At 36.8% G+C, this 22,319-nt stretch overlaps 1 protein-coding gene across 1 annotated transcript in view; it reads left to right on the forward strand.

Annotated features, from left to right (window-relative positions):
* The window catches only part of efnb3b (ephrin-B3b), a 140,659-nt gene that overhangs the window by 67,290 nt on the left and 51,050 nt on the right, over window positions 1–22,319 (forward strand). The window contains exon 2 of the mRNA XM_056461229.1: window positions 11,171–11,466. Coding sequence (XP_056317204.1) covers window positions 11,171–11,466 — 296 coding nt within the window. The remainder of the gene's footprint in view (window positions 1–11,170; window positions 11,467–22,319) is intronic.

The raw sequence follows: 22,319 nt of genomic DNA on the forward strand, positions 1-22,319 counted from the left end.
TTGCTATTTACATGGCGGACTTTGTAAGTGGAACAACTGAATGCTTCTCTACAGAGAAAACAGTTAAACAGACCATCTGCAGCACGAGGATAAAAAACGAGCGTCCTCCATTCGGCCTCTTTACTTTTTTTTTTTTTACTTTACCTTTACTCTTTACTTTACTCCTTTACTTGCGTGGAGTAAGGAAATGGTGTTGTATGCACTCCACTAAAGACATCCATTAGCCTACATATTTAATTTAGCTTGTTAAGCGCCAAGATTTGTTTCTAATCTAAACTATTTCGAAATGCAGTTCTAATTTCCAGCAAACAAATAAATGAACAAAAATAATGAAGTGTGATCAAAAAACTGAGTTATATCCAAACACACATCCTATTCTTAAGCCCCATATGGTGATGCAGATGTCTTAAAATCCGGACAGGTGGACAAATTAAAACTTGTTTTTATTAAAACAAATATAAATATGCATATGATTAAAAAAAAAAAAAAACTACTAATAACATTATACAAGTGCAAATTTTCATGGATAAACTGATGAAAACCTCCTGAGATGAAAGCAAGGAGTTAATGGTTTTTATATTTATGTAGAAAATAATAATTTTATAACATTTGAATCCTTTAATTTTCATACAGTATGTGAAGATATTTGTGTATTGCTGTACATCCTATGTGTATTAAGCAATGTTAAAGTGTTTGGACCTGCATAGGCGCATACTTAATTAGACTTTAGACCAGCTTTCAGTTGGTAAGTGGCACAGTCTATTTCAGTTCCTTAAAATAACAACGTGCCAACATTACACCTTAACACACCTCCTTTTCAGACCGGAACGCCCATGAGTCCACAAAGGGGCACAAATGGATTTGCTTTTTAAACAACGTGATGCAAAACGTGAAAAATAGGGTTGCACTGGTCTGAAAATAGCAACCAATTTCACCAAACACGTCTTGCACCTTATAATGCCAGGTGTATGATAGCCCATACTGTTAATTTGATTCAGCTTAAAAATTTAAGGCAACCAGGATTGTTTTTTTACAGTGTAGTTGATTTATAGTTGATTGGTTTGATTGTTTGATTGATTGATGGATTGATTAACCAACCATCTATTCATCTACTGACATTCAAAACCCCCAAAAGACCTACATCATAAAGCAAAAACAACCACAAATTATGCTGCACTTTCATGTTATCACAAGATGTTTTGGAGACTTAACCCATGGCCTCTTTAGATCTCATTGTATTTTTTTTGGCTAATAAGGAACTACCTACAAGTGCACAGCAGCACTATGGTAATAACATTAAATAAACCACTTAAAAAACCTTAGCAGTCTCTATTCAGTTTCCTTCAATTAATAATGAAGTCTCTTTTATTATTGAATTGCGGTATTAATGTAGACGCAGTACATATTCATGCCAGATCTGTGGCTGATGTCCTCATCTCGGGTGTGTTGAAACCATTTATCATGTGAAGGATAGCCGGCCGTCACTGACATTCCGTTTTTTCTGCTCACACACACACACACACACACACGCACAGACAGAGGTCCACCTCACTGCACCTGTGCCCCGAGCTTGTTTTTGGACACAGCTCGAGTTTCTCTTGTGGAATCTTTGTAATGCAAGACTGACGAACAAGAGGACGGTGGAGGGGTTTACAGACAAGAAAGGTGGGATCGGGTGGAGGGGTGGGGGGTGGCTGATGAGGGTCAGGGCTGTCAGGGGCGGGACGGGGTGAAACTAACACTCTTTTCTTTTCAAGAGCTGTCAGGGTCAGGGAAGGGCGTCGGCGGAGTTTGACAAAATGATGTTTCTGCCCTCATAAACGAGCCCGGCGCGCACACACTCCTGTCACCTCTGCCCCCCTCCATCCCCCCACTGCTTGTTTCAATGTGTGACCATGAATGCCACCTTTGTTCCAGAGCGGGAGAGAAATGGAGAGAAACCGAGGGAGGGTGAGAGAGAGCCAAACAGGAATGATGAGTGTTTGGGATGAGAAGGAATGGTTGGAGGAATGTATTATCATGTTTATATTTAGAGTAAACAGAGATGTCGATATAATTTGACTTTAATCTGCGCTTTGAAGGCCTGCCTGTGTGTGCGGTTAGCTTTTGTGGAGATTTGCAAACACAAACACACACTCTACTCCTCCACGAAAGTCTTCCAGCACACATAAGTCTGCTGTTTTCAGCCTACTTCAATTCCACACTCTCAAACTTGACTTTGTGGCTGCATTTTTATATGCGTCCCTTTTCCTTCAAGTTTTTTTTTTCTTTCCATTCTCTTCTTCAAGCTTGACACGCGGGTCAGAAATTCTTTGGCGAGGTTCTGCAAACGTTCTCTAATTATCTGCCGAGTGCTTGCTTAACCCTGAGTTTGCTCATTAGACATTGCCGCCTGACAGTTGTTCAATCACGAAGGCTAATGCGGTCCAGTGCTGAAACATATGTAATTACACAGGCTGTGTGACTGGGTCTGGCGCACACACATGCTTTAAAAGGAGCGCTGATGGATTACAGCGTTTGTTGTGTCGGACTCTTTTATTCGGTTAGATTTAATGAAAATAGAATGTTTCTGGTCAAATAAACAAAGCTGTCTCTGTGTAACTGTAATAGAACAATATTGCTAGGCGATACACATACTTTGCAAACAGTATGCAAACAAAGACTTGATTGCTTTGACAACGCATTGCAAAATATATTTTCATTATTCAAATAGATATAAACATGATGACTTTAAAGTCAACATGAAATGGAAATTGACTTTGGGTATGCATTTTGGTCTTTTGGTGAAAATTCATGCATAGCACATGTATAGGACAGTAAAGTGTAGACAAGAATGCATGGGGAGCAGAGAGAGGGGAAGAATCAGCAAAGAACCACGAGCCGGGAATCGAACTCTATGAGCACTCATCGTGCTGTATGTTGACATACTTAACCACTATATTGCCACCGACATGCATTCATGATCTTTTTTTTTTACTACTATTTCTCCCAGTGATGTAAATTGGAATGATTCAAACTTCACCCTTTTCCCAAATAAATAGCAATCGTATATTTAGAAGCGCATGTCTCTGCCCCACAGTTTTATTCCTTTTGGAGTAATCCGTGATTTTATGTTGCAATTTTCTCAGTCTTATCATGGTGAAACAATGCACAAAACTTGAGTTTGCATAGCTAGAAGGTTTTACATATTTTCATAGATTTACTTTGATACTTTTGTCCACAAATCTGTGCTTGTGGTGTATTTGATAAAAAAATGGCATGTGCAGCACCTCTGGGCAGTTCAGGCATGTAAGACCAAGTCCTATCTTCTTCATTCATTCATTTTCCTTAAGCTTAGTCCCTTATTTATTAAGGGTCACCACGGCGGAATGAACCACCAACTATTCCTGCATAAGTTTTACGCAGCGGATGTCACCCCAGAACTGGGAAATACCCATACACTCTCACTTTCACACTAAGGCCAATTTCATCATTCATTCATTAATTTTCTTTTCGGCTTAGTCCCTTTATTAATCAGGGGTCGCCACAGCGGAATGAACCGCTAACTTATCCAGCATATGTTTTACGCATCGGATGCCTTTCCAGCTACAACCCATCACTGGGAAACACACATACACTCTCATTCACACACATACACTACGGTCAATTTAGCTTACCCAATTCACCTATAGCGCATGTCTTTGGACACAGAAATGCAGGGACTTGAACCGGCAACTTTCTTGATGTGAGGTGACAGTGCTAACCACCGAGCCACCGTGCCGCCCCTTTCTCCCCATTCTTTTTGAATGGGGTCAAAATAATTTTATAAAAAATAACTTTGACTTCTAGCATTTATATACTGCAACTCTCTGATGGTTTGAAGAGCTTATTTTATCCTCACTTGTAAGTCACTTTAGAAAAAAGCATTTGCTAAATAAGGAAATGTAAATATTTCTATTCAGCAATAAAATGACATGTGTTTGCTCATAAATGTTCTTCTTTCAAATTAAATAACATTAAAAAACATGTTTCAGGTTGGTCCAGCCAGTGCTGATAGTCGTAAGTGTAACTCTCAGGTTTCTGTGTGATCAAAGCTATTATGGTGACTGAAATGATACAGTGGCTTTCCCTAAGGCTGGATGATTCATCAAAAAGTGAACAAAATTGACATTAAGAGCCGATAATCAAACTAATCGAAATATTTGTTTACAGAATATGCAAGAAATGCACTCTTTAAAACATTATTTACAGGATATACAAGAGTTATTTTATTTAGAAGAGATACTGCTTATTTTCTACTTTTAATATGGAAAAACATCGAAAAACAATTAATTTTGTTTCCAAGGTGCAAGTTATTTATTTTCACTTTTTCACTTTTTATAAGTAAAAGGGGACTGTTGGTTTTATGCAGGGTGTGTTTTTAATTTCAGTTGTTCAACGTTGATGTTCAATAAATAATCATAGATGGTAGTGTGCATTTACTTCGATTATTTTAAAATCAAGTAATGCACCCTTCATTCAAAAATCTCTCTCACTTGTAATGTGAGCATATTAACTGTACAAAACTAATCAGTGAACTGTGATAAGTAAAAAAATGAAATAAACTAATTAATCATTCATTAACTGTAATCGAGTTCAAATGCAATTAATCGAGATTTTGATTTTAGGTCAAATCGCCCAGCTCTAGCTTTCCCAATTACTGATTGGCTCTTTTATTTTGGAAGCAGAGTGAACCATCTTTGTACAGTTTTGATATATTCTGCCTTTTTTAAAAAATAGTGCTTGAGGCATCCTCTGCATTCAAAGCAGATGTGAACTAGCCAATATGCTCACACCTGTGATCAATTTACTTTATATGAGCTCACATACTCATATTTCATTTTGTAGCGTACATATTGTATGTACGTGGAGTGCTAAAGTTGGCGTCAAGTGAAAAACATGTGTTAAAAATGTTTGATGTTTTATTTATTGTACACATATAGCAGTGGTTCCTAAAGTGAGGGTCGCGGGACAATGACAGGGGGTTGCTTGGTGATTTTCAAAAGTCAAAATTATTTTATTAAACTACACTGTAAAACCCAACAGTCAACTTTATCAAATGAAATGAGTGTAGTTAACTCAAAATGGACTGAAAGTTAATTCTACTCATTTGAAAAGAGTTTTGAACTCAGTGTTGAAGTTATTGACTTAATTAAATACCTCATTACTTCAACTTAAATGGAGTAAGTTCACAGTACTCATATAGATTAGTTTTTTTTAACTCAAATGGTTTGTTGCAATCTGTTTCCTCAAACATTTTTAGTTGCCTTAACTTATTGGGTTTTACAGTACTCAGTTGGTTTGAGTTCTCTTCATTTATTGGGTTTTACTGTGCTCAAATTGCTTTGTGTTTACGCTAGATTTTCACACTTAACTCATGATTTATACATAGCTTGTTTGGCGTGCTGTCCCGGGAGAAAGCCCTGAGCTCAAGAGATCTTCGAGCCCAGGGCTCCCTCCTTTAACAGGGTGAGGGGAGATTGAGCTCAGGTCGATCTGAAACTCCCCTGCTGCTGAGGCCAAGGTGAACTTCCTGAGAGTAAGACATTAGAAAAAAGATTTTGGCTTATTTTATCTATAATATAGAGCACATTTGGATGGTGGGAGGAAACCGGGGAACCCGAGGAAACCCAAGCGGACACGGGGAGAACATACAAACTCCGCACAGTACTACCAGATGGCCCAGTGAAGACCCAACGCCATTGGTATTCTTGCTGTGAGGCAACAGTGCTAGTCACTGGGCCACCGTGCCGCCCATTCTGGATAAATGTGGAAGAAGGGGAGGAGGAGGGTTTCTTCCAGACGAAGATAGTTGTAGAGAGGAAATGGGGATATATATAGTGACTTGGGATCTTTTGATTAAAATTAAAATAAATACAGGACACAACTGAACATTGAGAATGATCTCTGATTGGCGGTCTCCAAAAATAAATCAAGAATAGTCCTGTGCTAAAAACATTGTGTCCACCAGTCTCTTTAGCTGAGGTTAATATTAAATTAAACAAATTAATAAAGGACTATAAAAATTATATGATTATTAGACAGTTTTTTTTGGCTTGTCAATATGCGTGTGTTTATATAGATTTGAGTTTTATGCACAATGTATTTATATTTATAAATACCTCCGAGGAATTTGGGGGTTGCGATTCACTGGCGTTGTTATTTAAGGGGTCGCGGGCTAAAAAGTTTTGGAACCCCTGACGTATAGTACATTATTTGGGACACAACTTATGTTAATAGGCCTAGTTGTTGTGTTGCTTGGCAACTGTAAAGACCCTACAGTTATAATAACGAGAAAAATGACTTGTTCTTCTAATTATTAGCATTACTAATAAAAAAAACAAACAATTTATCACACTTTGCAAGAGAATTAGGGAAGTTTTAGGCAATTTGTGTTGCATTGTTCCTAATCACACCCTTAAAAATGCTAACACATATCCTCTAATGGCTTATTGTTTAATATCCCGCTAGTAATGTGTGATGTAGTGAACTTGCAGTGAGTTCGACTAAATGCTGTTCTGTCACGCTGACACGGAGGGCGTGAGAGGGAGGGAAGGAGAGAGAAGGTGTGAATGTGGTGATAAAGGCCAGGATTCTTCTACTGGGTCTCAGCTGAGAGTTCAGTGGGTTAGAGCAGACCAGCGTGACCATGTCAACAACTGAGCGAGCGCCTCTCTTATCTCCGCATCCTCTGCCCGCTCGCTTTCTTCTCGCTCTGTGTCCACCTGTTTTTTTTTCCCTCTCCTTCATTGTTCGTCTCTGTTTACTCTTTTCCTTTAGGTTTCGTAAGCTATTTTATCTCTCATTCACCCCTTTCATTTGCTCCTCTGATCCGCAACACCTCTCTCTCTCTCTTTCTCTCTCTCTTTCTGTGTGTTCTTTCTATTCTCCAAATCAAGTCTACTGTGACAGTGTCTGCGATGAACCAGATAAAAATCTACCTAACAGAATGCGTATGCAAAAAAATGTCTTTTGCATCTGCAGGATGTTTTGGTACTTTTGTTCGTCTGTTTTTCCGGTGTGTGTGTGTACATTGTCTACCTGAGGAGGAAAAAAAACTCTCCTAGCAACGGCATGTGTCTGTGTTTTGTTTTGGCTGAAGGATATGTTAAAGGAAAGTTGTTAAATGAAGCTCATTCAGCAGTGTCGGCCTCCTAATGTGGACTTCCACTCGTTCATTAGTTGTTTTTTTTTCCAGAATTGCCTGTGTAGGAACAAAACAAACTTTTATACATGTTGGCATGCTGTGGTAAAGTAAAAAACTTGATGTAATGCTGAGTTCTGGCTTTGCTGGAAAGTAATGAGTTTGGAAATTGTATTTGCTGTATCACATGGTGTAAGTTCAAGTGTATGTGTTACCGGCACTCTGTGAAATGCCTAGGAAATGTATAGAATGCCTAAAATCGAATGTCAAAGTATGAAATGATTGTTACTTTATACATTGCCTAGGCATTCTATAGATTACCGAGTTGCCGTGCAGCAAAGTATGTAAGTGGCTTATCCCCACAATTTTTTCCCAGGACTGATGTTGGTGGTGGCGATTAGGTTGTTGTTTGATGATGGCGATCGAAGCACATGAGTGTTAAACGTTATTGTAAGACAGCATATTTACAGTACGAGGTTCCACTACACCACATCACAGACAATATTATAAGCAATACTTCAATCTCAGATCTGCTGTCATTGTTTTTCTGGTAAGAACATCATAGGCTTTATTTTGATTTCCATCCACTTTAAAATATGTAATGATCAATAAAGGCTTTTGTTATGCTCTTCTGACATTTTACATAAACGATACTTGTCATTCTATCTAATGCCTTGGAATTGTATAGAATGACTAGGAAAAGTATGCAAAATCTTTACAAACAAAATATATTTCATACATTGCCTAAAACCATCAGGCATTCTATACAATACACCGGTATTTCACACATTGCCGGTAACATACATATATATATATATATATATATACACTACCTGACAAAAGTATTGTTGTCGATCCCAATCGTTAGAGCAACAAATAATAACTTGACTTCTAGTTGATTATTAAAAGTGGCAGAAGGTAGATTTTTCTGATGAATCATCTGTTGAACTGCATCTCCATCATCAAAAATACTGCAGAAGACCTATTGGAACCCGCATGAACTCAATATTTTCACAGAAATCAGTCAAGTTTGGTGAAGGAAAAATCATGGTTTGGGGTTACATTCAGTATGGGGGCGCGCAAGAGATCTGCAGGGTGGATGGCAACATCAACAGCCTGAGGTATCAAGACATTCGTGCTGCCATAAACCACAGGAGAGGGCAAGTTCTTCAGCAGGAAAGCGCTCCTCCTCATACTTTAGCCTCCACATCAAAGTTCCTAAAAGCAAAGAAGGTCAAGGTGCTCTTGGATTGGCCAGCCCAGTCACCAGACATGAACATTATTGAGCATGTCTGGGGTAAGATGAAAGAGGAGGCATTGAAGATAAACCCAAAGAATCTTGATGAACTCTAGAAGATTATAAAATAAGTATAATCTAGAGGCCTTTGCCTTTCATGTAAGCCACTTCTGATACCAAATGACCAGCTAGAAGTTAAGTTATTATTTGTTGTTTTTAAAACCTGGATAGGCGACATGACTTTTGTCAGGTAGTGTGTATATATATAATTTTTTTTGTTAAATCAAAGCAGCATTTTTAAGAGAGACTTCTTTCAGAAACAAACAAAAATCCTATACTGACCTCATTTTTTTTTTTACCAGCATTCCACTTTATGCTACTGTAAAACTAAAAACTCCAAAAAGCCAACAACTCTATCAGTTTCTCAACCGCTAATACTAAAGCTGTGTTGAACCCAAAAATTCCTTTTAAGTTGTGTGTGTGTGTGCATGGGTGGGTGGGTATCGGTCAGTCTAATTGTGGTACGTGAAGTGAGTGTTGAGTGTGTGTCGAGTGTCTGTTCTCTCCACTGTAAGAGCTGCTGATAACCTTCCTAACCTGTGTGAGAAGGACAGGAAGCTCTTCACCCAAAGGAATGCCACACACACACACGCACGCACACAAGCCTTTTTTCCCTTCTCACACACTCTGCTTTTGTTTCTTAAGAACAGAAGCAACTAGCTTTAATAAACATGCCCCAGATTTCCATTCTATGGTAATGTATAATGGATCCACCCGTCATTACGTGAAAGTATTTCCTTATTTCTTTTCAGATGTAAACATGTGGGCCATAAAAAAAAACCCAAAGCCCGACTGCCTTAATTTGTTTTCATGTAAATAGCCGTTGGTGTGGCTGGCTGTTTAGAGATGATGATAAAATGGTAATTAGCGTCTGCGAGTCGTTTAGTCATTTGTTTACATAGAAAGAATTCAAAGGAAACTCCCTGAGATTCGGCAACAGCCAAGTTCTCCTGGAAATTGGAAGCTTTTATGCGCGTCCTCAGCTGTGCTTTGATCTGACATGGTTTCCTTTGGAAACAAGCATCTCGGGGTGGGATTTGGATCCGGACTTGCCTATTCATTCTCATTAGAATCACTTGTTGAAGATGCAAGAATGCAGCATCATATTGGTGGAAATTCAGTCGTCAAAAACCTTGAAGTCTCACCACCTTCGGATGATTTACACAGCGGAAGAGAGCACTTTCATTGGGGCTTTAAATAAACAGGAAGAGAGAGAGGCGAACAGGGTAGATGAATGAAGTGTAAACGAAGAGGATGGGTTTCTACTTGTAGAGAAGGTGATTTAGCGAATAAAGAAACCCAGGGAGAATGTGGAGTGTGGTTGAATCCACACCTGCTCCAGTAAATGCCAGCCGGTTCCTGAGGCTGCCAGCGAACCCACAGACATTTTCAGGAGAAGTGTATGCTTCTGTCAGCAAATGTCCTGAAGCGAGAGGTTATAGCGGCGCATTAAGCCAGTCATTCGCATCCCATGATGCATCCATGGCCTCTTTTCTGAACCATATAATTGACAGGTTTTTGCAGGTCTGCCCTGCCACAAACAAACACCAGCCTAAAAATATGAACACTGTTATTGTGTATGGCGCTCAGTATTTATAACGTTTTATCATTTTTGCTGATTCATCGAAAATAAAGTTAGTGCAATAGGTCATTTTAAACCATTTTATCCCTTTATAGTGGCGGGTTTAGAAATAAATCTGAATATTCAGTGATCAAAAATTCAGCTTGGGTTAAAATAAAAGGAAAAAAGATTGCTTTCATTTTCAATTAAAACACTTTTGAACACTATAAAATGCAATTAGTTCGCTTACTTTAAAAAGTGAGCAAACACATTGCCTTAAAAGCGTTAACGTAATTTAATAAAACTTGATTTTTAATGGTATGAATGTCCCAATTCACATACTTATACTACGCCCTAAAAGTATGTACTTTTTTGTGAAGGAAAAGTATATACTTTTGAGTATGTAACAGAAGAGTATGCAAGCTTTAGCACATACTACCTCCTCGTTAACAGATCATTCTGTTGCTTAGCCCTATCAATCATCCACACATCATCCATATTTCTTTCATATATAATTTCCTACCTTATTGGAGAAGCAGCAGCAGCAGGATAATCTACCATTTGCAAGTCTTTAATGCAGAGAAATCCTCTCAGGTCTTTGGATAATTATGCATTGAGACGTTAATGTCCAAACATATCTTGATATATATGTTCACATTGTTGTTGCAGATGAAATATAACACAAAACATGTGATTTAGATATTTTCCATTGGGCTGGATATTAATTAACAGTCATACAAACATCTTTACCGAAGCCTCTTTACTTGATGGTTGGTCTCGCTCGTCCGCCATGTTTGTAGTTTATTTACACTTTTACTCGTGTTTGTAGTTCTAATCAAATTCATGTCCAACATGCAGTGTATCATGGGCAAAATCAGCGGTTAGAGTATGGACGGCTCTACACTTCGAATTTTAATCACAAATAGTAAACCATCCGGGAACTTTTGGCATACTTTTTTCAGCATACTACGGGATATGCTAATTCTATTTTCGAATACTATTTAGGACGGATAGTATGTGAATTGGGACGTACATTTAATCATATTTACTAGTAATAAAAAAATCTATTTATTGAATTTGTTTATTTTCCAGTGAATGTATGTTTTTATTGTAATGTCATTACATTCTCTCTCTTTTCCTCTTTCTACAGGTTTAGTGACGACAAGGGTTATGTCCTGTACCCTCAAATCGGAGATCGTCTGGATCTCATTTGCCCGTCTTCAGATCCGCCCGGCCCTCGTGCCCCTGCCGATTATGAGTACTATAAACTGTACCTGGTTTCGTCTCGGGAGCAGGCAGACAGGTGTGAAGTGACCGGAGCCCCGAACCTGCTTCTCACCTGCGATAAACCCAACAGCGACATGCGTTTCACCATCAAGTTTCAGGAGTACTCGCCAAACCTGTGGGGCCACGAATTTAAGACCAACCATGACTACTTCATCATCGGTGAGTCCGTGCGAATCTGTGATGTGAATCAAAATGTTTAGATTATTTCAGCCTAGAGTTGATTAAGCAAACGCCCTTGTTTATTGTTTTAATCCATGCTAGAAGAGATGGAATGATGGTATTTCATTATCACCCTGTGGTTTATTTAACTTCAGACTACTTGGTGAAGTCACGATGGGATTTGGCTGATTGTGACTTTATCAAATGGAACAATCTTGCTCTGGGTCGAGTTACTGAGGGTTGTTTTAAAACAGCGCACAGTAGCTTGATGGAAATGAGGGCAACGGAAGCCTGTCAAAATCAACATTTCAGAAAGTGGATTTGATGCTGGAAAAGGATGTCCTGACACCCTTAGGCCCAAACATGTAATGGCCATGTTTTCATTGTCAATTGTCGGTATTTATACAGTGATGGAAAACCTGGAATTTTAATTGGTTTTCCAATCTGGTTAAGTCATTGGAAGTGTGATTAAAATCTTAAAAGTTATGGAAAAGTCATAGAACATTTCAGCTATTAACTCCCCCATCAAAGCACTCTCAAATCTCAGGACTTTTTCTACTGACACATTTGTACCATAAAAGTGTAGTTCTAGGAACTTGAAGCCGTCATCTTACTTTCATAGTCTGGTATTGTTCCAAGATGCATATTCAGCTGGAAAAAATGTAGGACTGGACTCAATTTTATCCACCAGGAATTAATTGGATCACGAATTTGGACACAAGTGCAACTCTGGTACTAGTGTGCACCAATGAATCATGCAAGATATAAAACCATGTGTGTTAGGAAAGTAAACCGAGTTACGTTTTTAGAATATACACTACCTTTCCAAGCTTTGTGGGTCAATATGATTGTTTAAAAATACATAATTCAGAGCGGTGGTATTATTTCCATTGAAAATGTCTTTTACATTTTAGTATATTTTAAAATGAAGTTATTGCATTTGATGATGAATTTTCAGCACAATAATTTCGTTTTTCAGTCTCACTGTGCTCCAGAAATCATTGTAAAAAGATCATCTGATGCTCGAGAAATTATATTAAACAAAGTACACACACCTTAGCAAAACCTGGTTGTTAATTCACATTTAAGTGCTCAGTCCTGTTTTGTACACAGAGTTCATTCATTTATAGGAGTGACCACCACATACAACAACCACAATAACTCCTAAAAAATTTAGATTCTGCATGGTGTCTAGAGAAGGGAACTGAACACTAGTTGTTAGTGATGCATTTTTATGTGTCTCCCTTCTGTATATGCTCAATAATAAAAACCAGCTGCTCAGTGCAAGAAATAACAGGGAAAGTGGTGTGAGCTTTGACTTGTTTGTGTTGCCAGATTAGAAAACAAGTCCCATAATGAGCCATAAGTGAACCAAAATATTTTATATTAAGAATAAAATCAGGATATTGCTATCAGCATCTTCCCACTATAATCCATAAACTTCATTAATTTATGAGCCATGCTCAAACAACAAGCCCAAAGACGCTTATAATAAGTGGACATGGCAGCACTTCAAGAGCATGTTCTGTGAGGCAGATTTCCAAGCATAAACAAAACACGACACCTCTGTCATCTGTGCTTTAGTTCAAATTGCAGAATGTAACTCGGGTTTTGGTGCTGTAATATTAAATCTGCCCTAAATAGCCAATACCAGCTAATAGCGAACACCAAATATATGAGCATCCTGAATCTTATTTTATATACAATATTGTCATTGCAAAGTTTCGTTTACTTGTGTATTTATTATATTCTTAGTTCTCATATTCTCTGGATTTACAATTTATGCTTATGTGTCCGCAAACTACTGATGGCATTTTATCACTTTGTTGCCTGGCTGTCAGTCTCTCTATAGCAGGTTAAGCAGAAGTGCACTATTTCTTTTTGCTGTTATTTAATGAAGTAAATATAAGATAAAAAAACAGAAATATCTGATCATCTTCAAAGTTATTTCACTTGGTGGCCTTCTTTGAAAGGTTTCTCAGGCATGCGAGTGCAGGTTCTATCTCTTTTTAATGGGTAAACATCAATTTCTCCAAACTGTTTGAATCAATGAAATCTAACAACAACCATTGCATGAATTTAGTTTCTAACCATTCTAATCATTTTAAAAATGTAGTTTTTCAGGTTGATCAAGGTAATAAACAGTTGCATTCGAAGGGAATGAATTTACCAGACCAAAATAATTTATGGCGCGAACTCTAGAAAAGACGTAAATGACCCCTAGAAGGCTGCTGACATTTGTGATCTCCAGGAGTTGATCTTCTTGCACAGACATGGTGGATTCACCTGATTTTTTTGACAAATGGGTTGCGGACCTATTCCTTGGCATATTGTGTTTTTCTTTTACTGGCCATTTTCCCCTTAGCAAAGAAATTTTCTAAAGGTGTCAGTTTCTTACTCATTTTGCTGCTTGTGGGTTAAAGATCCTTCAAACTTGAATAATAAATAAAATGGACAGAAATAATGATTTCTTGTGTGGCCCGGTACCAACTGATCCATAGATCAGGTGTCAGTCCGCAGCCCGGTGGTTGAGGACCACTAATATAGAGCATACTTTTCTAATGGTCATGTAGTAAGTTAAAATGGAGTACATACTTGAGTACACTGTAATAAATTCCCAGAATTACAGAACTGTCACTGTAATTTTTCACAGTAAATTACATTAGTGTCACTTTTACGTAAATTTTACGTATTCAGAATCTTATTGTGAAATTAAGGCATGCGTTATGATTACAACAAATTACTGTAAAAATGGCTATAACTTTTGCACGTTAGTTATAGAAATTTAAACACTATTAATATTTTATTCAACATAGAAATTAATACCCATAAACCTTTATGCTAGTACAGGCACTTTTTTGATATTTAGAAATATTTACAGAATTATTGTTATTATGAAGTACCTCACAGTAATGTACTCTGAATTCATATACAGTACCTTACTGTGAAAGTAATGCAATTATTAGCCAGTAATTTACTGTAATTTTTGGATGCAGCCATACGTACATTTGGATTACATTTTACATTTGCATATTTTGGTATTACATTCCAAAGAGCTCCGTTGACAGCACCACCATAGAAAATAAAACTGTGTTCCTGCTGACTGGCAAAGAATGGAAAGGCTAAGCAAAAAGAAAGTGGAAAAGTGGCTTCAGTTTAAAATAAAAATATATTGCAGTTTATAATATTTGTACTAGATTTGTGGAAATATGCCCAAGTTCTCTCCAAAACATGACATAGAAACATACTTTTTGAGAAAACAAATCACGCACAAGTCATTGAATTTGTTTGGCTAAAAGTTTTGCGAGCCCTTTATGCCCGTAAAGCAAGAGAATGAAAGCGAGAGAGTGACGGGAAGGCTGGGAAAGGAATAATAGATGAAGACAGAAGAGAGTGAGTTGATGGCTTTATAGATGTGTGGGCTTTTCTTCCACCGGGGTCAGTTGTCAGTCAGATCATATTCATGCATTTTGAAGCCGGATAATGACGCGAGCAGCATTTCAACTACAGGAAGTGATCAAAATCAGTCAGTTTTCAGGAGCCTGAGGTGATATTTGGAAATTGTCTTTATGGTGTGTGTGTAAAGGTGTGGCGAGTGTGTTGTGTCTAATATTAGCAGTTGCAGGATTCTCAGACGCTGTGTCTGTGAGATAAGGATCAAACTCTTTCCACTGGCTGCTTAATGGGCAAACAAGTGTGAGTTTGCCAGTATGTGAACGTCAGGGCTCTTCTGTAACCTGTTAAGCCTTAACGTAGGTGTCATTGACACACACACACACGCATGCTGCAGGCTTTATCATTGCTCCAACAGGCCCGACAAATCGATCGACAGCCTGTGCCAGTCCATGAGTCCTCAAATGCAAGGTCAAACACACACACACACTCACACACTCAGCAAGATAGAGAGCGTCCACATGGAGGAAAGTGATTTTAAGGGTCATTGAACATTTAATTTAGTGTTTCTGTGTGTGCTAACGTGTTAAAAATAGTTGTGTGTGCATCTGTCTTGAGCGCTTGATGTTGTATTTTACAGCAGAGCGCACACTTGATGGCTTCTGACATCTTCATGCCCATATGTGTGTGTAAGGCTTCGTGTGCATTAGAGATTTGGACCTTAGGGAGAATGGTATTAATTAACCTACCTTAACATGCGCTAATTTATTCAGCCTAGCTTAAATGAGCTGGAACAGGAATGATTCATGAAATACCGTGTGTGTGTGTGTGTGTTTATGTGGAAGAGAGCATTGACAGGTCATTATGGCTGCTCTGATCTTGTCGTCTAATTATCACATGGGTCATGAAGACACCCTTAGGTCACGAATTACTGTGTTTATACACTCACACATGCATACACTTAAGTAGATGGCTCACCTCCAGATGAAAAGGATCATCATTTAGATAAATGCCTGTCATCATTTGTTCACTCTTTGCACTGTCTACTGTTATTGTTATCATATATTACCTGCAGGTGAAATATATACTGCCAACCCTTTACACAGCTCCATAACTTTTCTGATTTTGACTGTAATGTATTGATGTACACCTTTAGTGAAGCTGATTTGGAACGATAATTTTTGTGAAAGCACAAGAAAACTTTCGAATGGATGATATTTAAATACTATAATAAACACTATAATAAAGCTCTTTCTGATTCTAACAGTATTTATTATTATTTTACCTATTTTTTATTTGAATTCAAGCTTAATGTTAACTTAAAAGTTTTAGAGATTATATTATGTACCTGCAATCTTTATTAATAATTATTAATGTATTTATGTATTCATTTATTGCTTTATTAATTTCTCATTAACAGTTTAATTTTAATATTATACTAATTTTATGCTCAGAATGTTTTTTGTATCACCTGCTTCGAATGTTATCACTCCATTGAATTGGCATTATCAGTGGTTATCAGCTGATCAGCTACTAGTAGGCTCAGAAGGCTATTATCATCCATTCACATGGTTAATCAGCTATACTAATAAAGAAGACTCCAGATCCAGATCTGTTTTTACATTACTGTGATGGTTGGGGCATGGGTAGATGTTAATAAAATACAATTAATGGGAAATTTAATTCATTCATTCATTTTCTTTTCGACTTTCGTTTCTTTATTAATCAGGGGTCGCCACAGCGGAATGAACCGCCAACTTATCCAGCACATGTTTTACGCAGTGGATGGCCTTCCAGGTGCAATCCAACTGGAAAACACCCACACGCACACACTCACATACACTGCGGCCAATTTAGTTTATTCACCTATACCTCATGTCTTTGGACTGTGGGGGAAACCGGAGCACCCAAAGGAAACCCACACGAACACGGGTAGAACATGCAAACTCCACACAGAAATGCCAACTGACCCACTCTTCTTGCCGTGAGGCGATTGTGCTACCCATTGCGCCACTGTGCTGCCTGGGAAATTTAATAAATAATAATAATATAAAGAATTTTCGTTAACTTCTGGCCACAGTCGTTTCTGGTCAATTGCTGATTTGATTAACCAGAAGCCTGGATGGATGATAACAGCCTTCTGAGCCTACCAGTAGGCTCTGGCCCATATCTATCAGCTGATAACCAATAATAACGGCCATTCAATCGAGTGACAACATTTGAATCGGCTGTTTTGTATAGCAAATTAAAAGGACCATATGGCTTTCTTAATATTAATCACAAATATGATCCCTAAATAAATTTTAAGATTGGTAAAACTATTTTTTTATTATTCTTATTGTTATTATACAAAGTAATATAAATGGAATATTAGGAAATATTAATAATTATATTAACAATTATTAGTAGTATATACAGTTGAAGTCAGAATTATTGACCCCCTGAATTATTAGCCCCGTTTATTTTTTCCCCAATTTATGTTTAACGGAGAGAAGATTGTTTTCAACACATTTCTAAACATAATAGTTTTAATAACTCATTTCTAATAACTGATTTATTTTTATCTTTGCCATGATGACAGTACATAATATTTGACTAGATAATTTTCTATACACTTCTATACAGCTTGAAGTGACATTTAAAGGCTTAACTGGGTCAATTAGGTTAACTAGGCAGGTTAGGGTTATTAGGCAAGTTATTGTATAAAGATGGTTTATTCTGTAGACTATCGAAAAAATATAGCTTAAAGGGGCTAATAAAATTTAATTGTTTTTATTACAATTAAATTAAAATGTTTTTAAAAAAATTTAAAACTGCATTTATTCTAGCCGAAATAAATCAAACAAAACTTCTCCTGAAGAAAAAAATATTTTCAGACATACTGTGAAAATTTCCTTGATCTGTTAAACATTTGGGAAACATTTATAAAAGAAAATAGAAAATCAAAGGGGGTTTAATAATTTTGATTTCAACTGTAGTATTAGTAATAATTAAATGATCAATTATTATAATAATTAGGGGCCTAATTTTAATTTTAAGATTTTTTTTTGCGCTTTTTTAGCCATATAATCAGTATCTGGAAAAGTTGCGAATAAAATATGGGGGATTGTGAATTAGTTGTGAAAATATACAGTACAAAAGGACTGCGGTGTAAAAACAAAACAAAACAAAACATGGAGTGGAGTTTGCATGTTTTCCCCGTGTTTGTGTGGGTTTCCTCCATGTTCCGGTTTCCCCCACAGTCCAAAGACATGCGCTATAGGTTAATTATATAAGCTAAATTGGCTGTAGTGTATGTGTGAATGCAAGAGTGTATGGATGTTTCCCAGTATTGCCCTTCTAGCCACAATAAGTTGGCTTCAAAATTCATGAATAAAAATTTTTATTAAATTAAATGAATCTCCTGGCAAACTAATTATTAGTAACAGTGTAGTTTATTTGTTATCAGTTTTGACATTCTTTAGTCATTATACTTTGTTGTTTTGTGTTCTGTTAAGGAAAGCAAGTTAGTTTTGTCATGAATTGAGGGAGAACGAATGATGACACAATTTCCATGTTTGGCTCAGCGTTTCCCTCTGCTTTGCAGTCATTCTGTATCTATCTCACTGCAGAGTTGCTGGTAAACACACACACACACATGTTGCTGTCAGTCAGCGTAAAGGATTTGGGGTACCTGACTGTGGAGCAGCTCTGGGCTTCTTATCGCGTGGCATTGCTGCGGCAGTGGACACAGACAGATGGCTAACTGTCACTCAAACTGAGAGAAGCCTGAACTGGAGAGGAAAAGCGGATGAGAGCGCGACAGAGAGAACAAGATGGACAGACGGGTCTTACCAAGGTTTACTGTGTTTCTCCAAAAGAACGGCAGCTCAGACATTCACGCAGATGTCCAAAATCTTATTTTACGACCTTGTATATCAGCATCCTCGTGTCATGAGTGGTTCACGCTGCCATATTGTTCGGATCCACATTAATTGCATCTTTTATGATGACTCTTCTAAGATTGGAGCGAACAGGAAAACAACAAGGACAGAAATAGAAGGAGGAGAAGAGAAGAAAACAGAAAGTGAAGAGGCGGTCGAAGAGCAAAGGGAGCCGGGGATTGAGAGAGATCTATATTTGATGAATATTTGAACGTTTTAAAGCCCCCAGACCGAAGTTTTCCCTTCTTACTGAGACAAAAGCTAACCACAAACACCAGGGAGAGGAGAAAGGTAAATGAGAGGGAGAGAGAGATTTTTTTTTTGTTTCGCTCTTAAAATCCCAGCAGCCTGTATGTTCTGCCAGCGGTTTTTGGCTGAGTTGTTTTTATCGGCGCACATCTGGCCCAGGTGATCCAATCGGATCTGGAGAAATTCATTTCGCAGCTTTAGCCAATCAGAGGATTTTGGTGCAGACCGATGAGCACAAGCATTTCCCCGAGTGATGACAGTGATCAGAATAACAATGGCAGAGAGGATTTGAGGAATATTATGTAAGGAAACACACACACACACACACACACACACACACACACACACACACACACACACAGATGAACATGTGAGCCGTGTTGATCGACTATGACAAAATGACTGATCGCATCATGTTTGAAGAGAAGTCTTGTGGCACCCATACACTGACAAAGAATGAAAATACTTGAAAATGTGTTTGTAGGTCATGTTTTTTCAGTGATTGACAGTGATTTTAATGGTAAAAAGACTGTAAAATATGTTACATTAAAAATCTGTTACCTGCTTAACAATGTTTCCTTAGTACATACGGTAAACAACGGTAAATTAACTTCCCCCAAATTTCCTGCATGACACTTTTTTGTTGTTGACATTGCTATGCTTTCTTTGACTTTTTTCTCTTCAGTACTGTACATAAGAGTTTTATGTTACATCTAATGTTGTTAAATAATGTTAAATATGCATAATTTAATATGATGCATTGCTTAGTGTCATATGTGTTACAATGATAATGTTTAGTAGTTGTGTGAATGGCACCTTCTATACAGTATATTAGTAAGTTTCTCTGCTTGTGGATAAGCTGTTTGTGATTAGCATTGGCTCATCATATAACTGTCTCAGCTTGTGTTTTTGACTGTGTAACAAAGGTACAGTGTGTTGATGTTAATACTTCAAATCATTGATGTATTAACACTGTATAAATGAATAAAAGATGGTAGTTATGAATATGAATAAAAATCGGTGGATTTTAGAATTAGTTGTGAAAATATACAGTACAAAAGGACTGCAGTTAAAAACAAAACAAAACAAAACAAAACAAAACAAAACAAAACAAAACAAAACAAAACAAAACAAAACAAAACAAAACAAAACAAAACACAAAACATGGAGTGGAGTGGAGTGGAGTGGAGTTTGGATGTTCTCCCTGTGTTCGTGTGGGTCCTCGTGTTGTGTCCCCGTGTTCAGGTTTCCCCCAAGGTCCAAAGACATGCGCTATAGGTCAATTATATAAGCTAAATTGGCTGTAGTGTATGTGTGAATGCAAGAGTGTATGGATGTTTCCTAGTGTTGGGTTGGGATTTGGGGTACCTGTCTGTGGAGCAGCTCTGGGCTTCTTATCGCGTGTCATTGCTGCAGCAGTGGACACAGACAGATGGAAGGGCATCCGCTGAGTAAAACATATCCAGCATGTTTTACTCAGCGGATGTTTCTATACAGTATATTAGTAAGTTTCTCTGCTTGTGGATGAGCTGTTTGTGATTAGCATTGGCTCATCATATGACTGTATCATCTTGTGTTTTTGTCTGTGTAACAAAGGTACAGTGTGTTGATGTTAATACTTCAAATCATTGATGTATTAACACTGTATAAATGAATAAAAGTTGGTAGTTATGAATATGAATAAAAATCGGTGGATTTTAGGAGTATCATAACTCAAAACTGAATTTATAATATATATATATTTATAATTTTTTTTACGTTTATTTAATGCTTAGAACGCAAATCCAATTAGATCCACTTATTTGGTAAACAAAGCAAGTCTCTCATATAATATCTCTACTAAAAGACAGAAAATTTTACTTTACTAACTGTAATGTAAATAAATCAAAAGAACATTTTTATATTATTATTATTATTATATCATAATAATATTAGTGAAATTTTTAAAACGGTATAAATAATAATAAATTTACACACATTTACACAAGTAAATACATGGACTCAGTAATGGGCTAAAAATCTGAGGAAATCTGCGGATTCCGTGTGGGCCGACTTATTACCTGGTTTGTTATTAATTATTAAGGTATAAAATAAGATATATTTCTATATCCCTTATCTAAACTAAACTATTAATAAGTATTAATAGCTATTAATAAAAAGCAGCTTTTTCATTTATTTAGCTAAAAGTAGTTAATATTAATATTAACAGCAAGTACCATAAAATACAGTGTGAAATTTCTTTTGCAGTTTCTACCATTTCAACCAAACCTGCTGTTTTTCTTTTACCACAATATTTTTATGTCCATTTTGCTTACATGTAGTCAAAATACAAATGTTAGCAATTCATTTTTGTGTTTAGAAAGTTTCTTAAGATTATATAAAATAATTATGCAACTCTGAACACAATTTATTTTTAGTAGAAAGTTTGTTATTATTCAAGTAGCATCTCATAAGTTGTGAGAAAGTACACAAAAACAAGGCATTCAAAATGCTTCATTATAACCTAAAAAAAGAAGAGAGAAAAGGGTCTCAATGAAATTTTCAGAAATCAAGTTTTTTCAGTTGTTTTCTTTAGTACAGAGTGTAAGAACATGAATTCGGAAAATTACCAAGAAACTCCAGTAATCATATTTTCTAATTTTTACACAACAATAAATTGTAATGTCTGAAAATTACAAAAAAAGTTATATATATATATATTATTATTATTATTATTTTTATTTATTTATTTTTTTTTACAAATAAACTCCTGAATAAAACCACTTAAAATTTCTCTCTCTTTTTTTTTTTTTTTACAGAATAACTGGTTGTTTGGGAATCTATTCACAACAGAGAGTAAACTTTTGAAAACAAATTTAAAACACTAACAGCAAAAAAAAAAAATACTGATTTAGGGTTTTAAGAGTCTTTATCTGTACAGTATAAGTTGTCTAAATGAAGGCCTTGGTAAAACTCTGCTCTACACATTGTGTGACAGAGGGAAGAAGGTTTGGGAAAGGAAAGTTAAAGAGTCTTGTTTGTGGAGTGTGAGTAAGTAAATGTGACAGGTCGCCTCGCCAATTTAGGTCAAGAATCAGAACAGTGCTGTGAATATTTCTGTGTGAACACTTCTGGGCTGTACTTGTCTGGGGCATAATTTTGAAAAGGTCTTAACAAATACAACATGACCAAAACAACACCGTGAGGAAATTAAAGTGATAGTAAAAACATCATTTACTCATCCCCAATTGTTCCGAATCAATTGAGTTTATCTTCTGTTGACCACAAGAGAAGATATTTAGAAGAATG

The sequence above is a fragment of the Danio aesculapii genome, chromosome 7 (genome assembly GCF_903798145.1).
Source record: "Danio aesculapii chromosome 7, fDanAes4.1, whole genome shotgun sequence".
In the NCBI taxonomy this organism is placed as follows: Eukaryota; Metazoa; Chordata; class Actinopteri; order Cypriniformes; family Danionidae; genus Danio; species Danio aesculapii.